The sequence below is a fragment of the Phaseolus vulgaris genome, chromosome 11 (genome assembly GCF_051622355.1).
Source record: "Phaseolus vulgaris cultivar YP4 chromosome 11, ASM5162235v1, whole genome shotgun sequence".
NCBI classification, from domain to species: Eukaryota; Viridiplantae; Streptophyta; class Magnoliopsida; order Fabales; family Fabaceae; genus Phaseolus; species Phaseolus vulgaris.
The window spans coordinates 32,745,410-32,755,363 of record NC_143508.1 but is presented as its reverse complement, the minus strand read 5'-3'; the positions used below and the strand labels follow the sequence as shown (position 1 = coordinate 32,755,363).

The 9,954-nt window shown below is 33.0% G+C and overlaps 1 protein-coding gene across 1 annotated transcript; it reads left to right on the top strand.

Moving 5' to 3' along the window:
- Positions 1-5,168: 5,168 nt before the first annotated feature.
- LOC137810879 (ketol-acid reductoisomerase, chloroplastic) lies at positions 5,169-9,755 on the top strand. Its single transcript, XM_068612365.2, has 10 exons — positions 5,169-5,618; positions 5,746-5,838; positions 6,539-6,604; positions 6,682-6,822; positions 7,024-7,251; positions 7,363-7,480; positions 7,557-7,696; positions 7,996-8,163; positions 8,242-8,397; positions 9,194-9,755. The coding sequence occupies exons 1-10, from the start codon at positions 5,364-5,366 to the stop codon at positions 9,560-9,562; spliced, it is 1,734 nt and encodes a 577-aa protein (XP_068468466.1). The 5' UTR covers positions 5,169-5,363; the 3' UTR covers positions 9,563-9,755.
- The last annotated feature ends 199 nt before the right edge of the window (positions 9,756-9,954 follow it).

Sequence of the window (9,954 nt, the reverse complement as noted above, 5' to 3'; positions counted from 1 at the left end):
AGCCAAATTAGTTTTAAAACAAACAAAACAGATTGAATCAGTTAAACTGAATTATGTTAAGGATTTTCAAAAAACCGTCGGTTGATTTTTTGAAATAACCGACTGAATTGGTTTGACAGCAAAGTCAACCAAAGTCAAACAATTTAAAAACCATCCAAACAAACTGAGAGAAAAACAACCGATTAAAATGATAAATCAACAGGTTGTTTTTCTGCTTCTCTTTGAAAATACATATTTTTCAAAAGGATTAAAATCAAATAACCTTGGATAAATTCCATGAGTGAATTACAAATTCAAACTACCCAAAACACACCCAAAAACCCATCATCAAAGTCTTCAAGCAATCCACATAGATTTGGAGACATAAAAGCCAATGTTCAACAGGGCATTGAACATCAAATTGATTTCATACCTGAGGCTTATTTACCAAATAGACCAGCATATAGAACCAATCCAACCGAGGCCAAAGAAATTCAACAACAAGTTGAGGAGTTAATAGGTAAGGGGTGGGTCCAAGATAACATGAGCCCTTGTGCTATGCCTGTGATTCTTGTCCCTAAAAAGGATAGGAGTTGGAGAATGTTTACAGATTGTCGTCCAATAAATAACATAACCATCAAGTATAGGCATCCCATCCCTAGATTAAATGACTTGTTGGATGAGTTACATGGGTCTTAAATCTTCACCAAAATTGATCTTAAAAGTGGGTATAATCAAATTCAGATTAAATCGGGATATGAATGGAAAACCGCTTTTAAGACCAAGTTTGGGTTGTGTGAGTTGTTAGTCATGCCCTTACTTTGATGCCATCCTTATCTATAGCTTGATCATATAAGACCATAAAGAGCATGTTAGGCAAGTCCTAGAAACCCTTAGGAAGGAGAAGTTGTTGATGACTTTTTACGGCAAGTGCACCGCTTTGTTAGAAGTAATAATTGTCCCTAAGGACGGATATCGATCCCACAAGGAACAGTGAATTATCAAGTACAATAATCGCTAGATATAGAACAAAACAATTAAAAGTGTATTGAAAGTGGTTGTGTTGGCGATGATCAATAAGAAAACAGACAAAGAATTAATTGTTTCAATTGGAAAAATAGGGATTAGGTTTCATCTCTCTCACTCTCATGTATTTTGATTAGCATGTCAATATTAAGTTCTTTAATTGAAATTGATGCCCGTATAAAAATCATTTATATCGATTCCTCGCATATAAAATTCTTAAGAATGTTCCCTAACTATCGATCCCTCGCATAATTATAAGAACAACTTAGAACGAAACTCAGACGTTAATAGCAATTAACATTTCAAGTCTATTCCTAGCACTTAAATATGTTAAGTATTGTTGTTTAGGTCTGAACCCTAAAAATACCTCCCGGTCAGATTTAAGATTCTCAATTTGTCACGGAAAATTAAAAGTAAAACAACAATACCAATAATCAATCAAGAACTGAATATTAATATATAAGATATCACCTCAATACATAAGAGTTTGAGCAGATTACTCTCAATCCCAAAGGGTAGAATTAGCCACGCATACTTCTATCACCTTCCATTCTCCCAATTGGGTTACAATTCACTCTATGGTGTTTTCCTCTCAATCTGGCACACTAAGGTTTAGCCTCTAGCCCTCTATTTATCCTAGTTTTCTAGGGTTAGGTTGTTTATTGTGTCGCGCTAATGGACTAAATGATAAAACATAAAAAAGGCCCAATCTTTCTTTGCATCCTTTTCCATTCTAGGACCTTCTATCTTTATCTTTTTAGCTCAAATCATTCATCTTTAATCCAAATCTCCAATCTTCCTTAGAAATCTGCAATTAACACCAAATTTGGGAATAAAATACTCTTATTCAAATAAAGATCATAAAAAATGTAAAAAGGTATAAATTCATAAATTAGGGATTATTTTATATGTAAATTAGCAATAAATCCTCATAAGTGTCTATATTTTAATATGAAATATTACTGAAATTAGACACTTATCAGTTGTATGCCAATTCAAAAAAATGTGTCCTTGCCATATAAACATCCTAGGGTTTGTTGTGAGTTCCAAATGGGTGCATGTTGATGAGAAAAAGGTGCTATGATGTCATCCTTATCTATAGCTTGATCATATAAGACCATAAAGAGCATGTTAGGCAAGTTCTAGAAACCCTTAGGAAGGAGAAGTTGTATGTCAATCCGAAAAAATGTGTCTTTGCCATAGATCATATAGACTTCCTAGGGTTTGTTGTGAGTTCCAAAGGGGTGCATGTTGATGAGCAAAAGGTGACAACTATTAGAAATTGGCTTAAATCCAGCAATATCTTGTAATTTTATCAAATAACTTTATGTAAGTTTTAAAAAATTAATTAAAGTTGAAATAAAATAAAATAAAAAAGAAAACAAATATTACAAAATATTAGTATAAATAAAACTTATACGGCATAAAAAAAGTTAAAATACGTTCTTCATCAAAGCACCAAAATTTAAATTAATTAATTTTATTTGAATAACTATACATTATTGCATCACTTTAAATAATGAAATTTGATTCATGTAATTCTTACAATCAACCGCATAAAAGCAATTTCACATAAATAAAAAACATGCATGTTATAAATTAACATGTATAGAGCAATAATTATAATAATGTCTATAATAAGTAAATATTTTATTATAGTAGTAAAGAAAATTCCAAAGGATAACATGCAAATATAAGTTAAATTACAATATTAAAAGAAAATTAGAAAATAATAAACAATAAAGAAGCCATGTTTATTTGAAGGTGTTCCATAATTTATTGAATATTTGTTCAAGACATTGAGCTCTTTCAAAATCTTAGTGAACATTCCATTTCAAAGTGTTTAAGACTTAAAACAATCCTTAAATACCACTCCAAATTTAAAAAAAACATATCAACATCACGCTCAAGTTGAACTTGTCTCATAACACCAACACCCTCATTTTAACGATATTGGTTGACCTTATCATGTTCTCAAATACATTAACATTTTTAAGGTTTATTTGTTTTTCAATGATCTTTCATTAAACAATTTCACTACCCTATGGTGGTACCAAATGCACGTAATAAGAATGTTGTATGAAAGAGATATCTTATTAGTCTTGCATTTTCTCGTGTATTTATAATACGATGAAATCAATTAATTTGAATATTACTTTTGATGACCTATGGTATAAAAATATATTTTTGCAACAACTGAGAAAAATTACTACCTCGAGGATTGAGTATATAAACATAAACAAAACATATAAATCTATCACCAATAGTAAAATTACCTACATTTGTAACATTTTGACATTACAACTCTGGTATGATCATAACACTCAAAGTTATTTATTGGTCGTAGTTCAGGTCCTCAGGATCTTTAAAACAGACAGTATTTGGTCATGATATTTGAGATTAACCATAATTAACAAATTTTGATGTTTGATTCTGATTTTTGTTTTATTTGCCTCATTACACAATTTATTAAAATTAACTACTTTTAAGATTAAATAGAAAACCTTGAGGAGATTTTTAAATTAAGAACCATGTTAAAAGGCAAATTGATTCAACTCTTAATATGCTAAGTACTGATGAATTTGCACTCCGTACTTGGTGAAGAATGAGAAGTCCATTACCTTTGAGTGGACAATTGATCTTGAACAAAAATTTCCAACATATTTAGTTCTCTGGTCATGTTTGCTAAATAATTGTGTATGATCTAAAACTTCCTCCACTTTTGACAGTTTAGGAGAAGGAACTCCACAATTTTCGTTGGAGTTTTACTCTTCTTATCATTGTCACTTATCTGTCTCTTACTTCTGAAGAATGAAAAAATGACTTTTAACTTAAAAACTTCTAACCACATCAATGATATAATACTTAATATAAGTAAATCAAATAATATAATCAACATTCATTAAAGACAGTGCATTAATGTTCAAAAACCAGTAGCCTTTTAATTTTAAAAGAAGATCATATGGATAAAAAGAATATAAAAAATAAACATAAATGTCATCCATAATAAATGAAAATAAACACATATCCTAATAAATGAAATTTTTACATCAAATTACAAATCTATAATTCAAAGGTGAAATATAAACTACTTCCATTCATTTTAATAAATGGTTAAGATGAAGATGTGTGGACAGGCAAAAAAGTTGTCGGACGTGTGATGAGTTGTCGAGAAGGAACTCGTAACCTTAAATCATTATTTTTTCATCTTGTATATTTATTCTAACTAACATCTCTCGTGTCAAATTTGGAATATTGAACTATTGAATTATATCTCATTATGTTGATGTGTTTGTTTATGAGTCTATTTCCTTTTCAATTGCCAAAAACTTGTTAGAAAAGAAGAATGACTTTATTAAATCAAGAGAGTTATATTTTAAAATTAATTTAATATTTAAATATATATTTTAAATCTATAGTGGTAAGAAAATTTGAGATAGTATTTACATAATCCATTATCTAGGATTTATATAATCAATTACTCTGATAAATAAAAGACATAATATATTAGCTTCTTGCATAATTGATTATGTTTCAAAATGAAATACATAAATTCATTTTAAAATAATCAATTATGCAAACAACTAATTGATTTTTCTTAGTTGTCTTCTACTTGTATGCATGATCACCTTTTACTTGTACACAAATCTTTGTGTACACGTCAAATGAATGATAACTTTGTCTTATCACTTAAATTCAATTGAATTTTGCATAATTTCTTCACGCTCTTTTCCAGTTTTCTCACATTTTCGTGTTTGTATTTTGTTGTTAATAAATGGATTCAAGCAACAAAAATTTCTTAAAATCTATTTGAAGTACTCAATCAAATATAAACACGACATAAATAAAAAACACAACATAAATAAAAAATGAGCAAACTTAAAATTTTGAGTTATGTGAGAATTTGAGTTATCAAATACATATTTGAATGAACAATCTTCCACCACAATTTTATTATGTATCATACCATATATTTTATGTTTCTTTTCCACGTTCACAAAAGAAGAAAGAATATGTTTTAATAAAATAAAAGAAGCTGATCCATTGTTATTGTTTTAATGTTAAATGTAATAATGACCATAAACACTAATTTATTACGGTAGCAAAAGTTTTCGTCTAACGATAATTATTATATATAAAAATTTCATATAACACGTGTGGTTGCAAACCACGTAAACAAATAAAAAAATCTAGGTAGCAGATAAGAAAAGAACACAACACAACACACAGTACGACATAGTTGTGTCGTGTCGACGCGGCGCACGTTAGCCGAGAGGCGCTAATCGCTACACATAAAACACACCGTTTTGCTGCTCCGATTGTTAGCGTCTCCGCTGTTACTTTTTCTGGCCTATAAAATGTCGGCAACCGCTTCTTCTACTTCACTCTGCGCCACTTCCAGAACCTTCTCCGCTAAGCCCGTCCTCGCCAGAACCTTCGTCGCGCTTCCCAAACGCGCGTTCTCCAAGCTCGCCTTCCAATTCAGGCCGCTCTCCATGGCTGCGCTCGGTGTTCGCAATGTGGCCACTCCCGCCGTGGTCCCGCTGCCCTCGCTCGACTTCGAAACCTCCGTTTTCCAGAAGGAGAAGGTTAACCTCGCCGGACACGACGAGGTTCTGTACCGCAGTGCTCAGAATTTGTCTCTAATTAAACAATTAATTGTTAATTCTTGTGAATATTTTATTTTGTTAGTTTAGCGGAAAGACTGAAATGTCCTCGATGTTGGTTTGTTGCATGCAGTATATTGTGAAAGGAGGGAGGGACTTGTTCCCTCTGTTGCCGGCTGCTTTCAAGGGGATTAAGCAGATTGGTGTCATCGGGTGGGGTTCGCAGGTAAAAAACGGTTTCTTATATAAGTTAATTTAAAAAAATAATATAAATTTTAACTTTAGTTTAAGCTGGTTGTAGCTTACAGTGAAGTTGATCTATTCTTCTTTTTTCTAAAGATGTTTACATAAAAGCTTATCCGAACATGCCCTTAATAAGTGATAAGTTTGTTTGTTCATATCAATATTTGTGGTAAAATTTTGGTTTTGGACTTTGCAAATTGAATAAATAACATGTTTAATGATAATGTAGAGTTTTTATTTTTTATTTTTATACAGTGACGTTGATGAGTTTTATAGTGAGTACTTCAGAAGTGATATGTTATATGTGATATCTGATGGATTGATGGTGAAAATATATTATTAAACTCAAATAAAATTTAAGTTCTGAAAATGGTTTTGTTGTGTCGTCCCTAAATATATCATTCCGCTTACCATTTTAGATACATGTGACTTCATTAAATGGTGATAGAAATTAACTAAAAAATTAAATATATGAATTAAAATAAAAAATGTTTTTTCCACACTGGAATTCTGTGCTGGAGTCAATCTTGTTGTAAGCACTGGCAGACAGCTTTCTCAAGCTCCAGAAATATTTTTTTTTTAAAAGACTAAAATTATTGTTTGATTATATTATTTATTTTACTCGTTCAGCTCTGAGTATAACTTCTGTTTAACGAGATTGTTTAAACTGCCTTCACCACCAGGGACCTGCACAGGCACAGAATTTGCGGGATTCTCTCGCTGATGCGAAGTCTGATATTGTGGTTAAGGTGATTCTGGGTTGATTGGTCACTCTTGAAAGTTGAAACTGCTTTTATTTTAAAGTGTTGATGTTTTGGCAATGCAGGTTGGCCTTAGGAAAGGTTCTCGTTCCTTTAATGAGGCTCGTGTGGCTGGTTTTAGTGAGGAGAATGGAACTCTGGGTGACATATGGGAAACCATCTCAGGCAGTGATCTTGTGTTGCTGTTGATTTCTGATTCTGCACAGGTTAGTTAATTGAACACAGTGCTCATTTAATTATTTTTAAATAATTTTGATGACGTATTAAAGTTGTTGTGGTGGTGATATCTTAATGTTTCAAATTATGCTGATTTGGCAATAATAGTGGACTAGTTGCTCAATGCTGCTGTGATTTTGAAATTTCCTGATATTTTGTGCCTTTCTAAATTTTTTAATCATGCAATGCAGGCAGATAATTATGAAAAAATATTTTCCTACCTGAAGCCAAATAGCATACTTGGGCTGTCACATGGTTTTCTTCTTGGGCATTTACAATCAATAGGACTTGATTTTCCGAAACACTTCAGTGTAATTGCTGTGTGCCCGAAAGGTATGGGTCCTTCTGTAAGGAGACTGTATGTCCAAGGCAAAGAGATTAATGGGGCTGGAATTAATTCAAGTTTTGCAGTCCACCAGGTGTGGTCTATTTTTCTCTGTTTTTACTTCCCTCCTTTTGTTGTCCATGCTAGGTTTCATTATATTTCTATTAATTATTTTTCTGGGTCTGAGCTCCATAATTACTTGTAGGATGTGGATGGCAGAGCTACTGATGTTGCTCTGGCATGGTCCGTTGCCCTTGGTTCCCCTTTTACATTTGCCACTACATTAGAGATGGAATACAGGAGTGACATCTTTGGAGAGAGAGGCAAGAATCTTTTTCTTAGTTGCTTGATGTTGTCTTTGAAGTTTTATTGCCTAATTTCTGCTTTTATGGTTCATAGGCATTTTACTTGGTGCTGTTCATGGTGTTGTGGAATCCTTGTTTAGGAGGTACACTGAGCATGGAATGAATGAAGATTTGGCATACAACAACACTGTTGAGTGCATTACAGGAACTATATCTAGAATCATCTCGACTAAGGTTGTGATCTCATACTATCATATTTTAGCGATTTTGTCTCTTTGGATATTTTTACCTGATTATGTTTTATTTTGAAGAAGCAAAAATATCATTAATACCGATGGGTGTGATATAGTACAAGATGTGGCTCACCATTACAAGGGTCAGCCCAAGAATCACCTGGAAATAGAACCAAGGCCTAGATATTTACATTCTACATTTGCAATGTTGCTATGATGCACCATTGAAACATAATAACAAAGCTTTTCCCTGAGCATGTGAATTTGTGCTTCGGAATTAACTCTTTTTTGTCTGTATAGGGCATGATAGCTGTATACAATGCTTTATCTGAAGATGGAAAAAGGGAATTTGAGAAAGCATATAGTGCTTCATATTATCCCTGCATGGACATTTTGTATGAGTGCTATGAGGATATTGCTGCTGGGAGTGAGATTCGCAGTGTTGTCTTGGCTGGACGTCGCTTTTATGTAAGTATATGTTTACTTTCCACTTAGAGCTGGCCATTGTGCAAAGTGCAATATCTAAACTGTACCTGTATTTTGCAGGAGAAAGAGGGTCTGCCTGCGTTTCCCATGGGTAAAATTGATCAAACACGGATGTGGAAGGTTGGTGAGCGTGTTCGATCTACAAGGCCAGCAGGTGATCTAGGCCCATTATATCCATTCACTGCCGGTGTCTATGTGGCATTGATGATGGCGCAGGTATGTGTAGCAAATTTTCAAGCTAGTTTTATTAGGAGTTGGTATGTATATTCCCTGCGGCAAGTTGTCCTTATTTACTGATAAATTTGGGAAAATATTGGAGCAAGAATACCTCCGAAGTAGCAATATTCACTCTTAAGTTTAGTGAGGTGAAATTCATAATGAATGTCACGAGCATATGGTACAACAATTTTTTTTTTTCATATATAGGAATCTTGGTAATCATGATTTGTACAAAGGACTAAAATTCGTTTAGCTCTTCATAAATATTTTCAGACTATTTATATAAGTTTCTTAATTGAAGAGTAAGTGGTATTCTTTTTACTAGAAACTTTGGGTATATATCATATTAAATGAATAAAATTAATTTGGTATTTTAACCACAAATCACAAAAGTTAGATTTTACCTCCCTTTAGAGTAATTTTATGGGAAACATAACAATAAACATTCCTAAAAATATTGTTTCTAAGATTTCTTTTTTTAAATAAACCAAACATGTAAAACAATCTTTCTCTAAGATTCCCGACAAACAAAAATTTTTTCATTCATCAAATGCAGTCAGTCGTACTTGCATACTAAGAATTGTGCAAGGGAAAAAACACCTCACTTGCATACTTTAGATGGATTTTATCTTCAAATTAGGGAATTCGGAGGGACAGTCACCTAGTATTAGCAAAGGATGAAAATTTTTCCTATAAATTTTGATCTTCATGTTCATTTTTTCTTGTTTATCTTTGTTGGGTTGGGGTAGCATTAAAACATAAAGTTGACATTTTGTTTTATACGAAATTCCAGATTGAGATCCTGAGGAAGAAGGGACATTCTTACTCTGAAATCATTAACGAGAGTGTCATTGAGTCTGTTGATTCTTTGAATCCTTTCATGCATGCTCGCGGTGTTTCTTTCATGGTTGACAACTGTTCAACCACAGCAAGGTTGGGTTCAAGGAAATGGGCTCCGCGATTTGATTACATCCTAACCCAGCAGGCCTTGGTGGCTGTGGACAATGGAGCACCTATCAACCAAGACCTAATCAGCAACTTCCTGTCAGACCAAGTGCATGGAGCCATTGAAGTTTGTGCCCAATTGAGACCTACAGTGGACATTTCAGTGCCACCAGATGCAGACTTTGTCCGCCCTGAGTTGCGTCAGTCTACCAATTAGAACACGAACCAATTTCTTGAGCTTATTCCTTTCTACGGAGTGCTTAAATTGTAATGTTGATTTGAGTTTTGTTCTTATGGTTGAGTGCTGCTATGGAAGTATGTATTATCACTATGTAATTCTGTACTGAGACTTTAATAATTAGGAATGTTGCTTCATGCCAAATAGACGAGTGAATTCGTTACCAGGTTTTCATCAAGTGTTACAGTACTCAGTAACTTGATCTTTCCATGCCTCGTAAGTAATGTGTCATCTAAATCATTAGGATTAACTGCAATAAACAGCCCTCAACCGTGGAAAAAGAAGTCTTTTAATTGGGTTTGACAGTGTAAAATTAATTTTACTCCTACCTTTAATGCTTAGACTGGAATCATGTTTAGTAGCACTCTGCA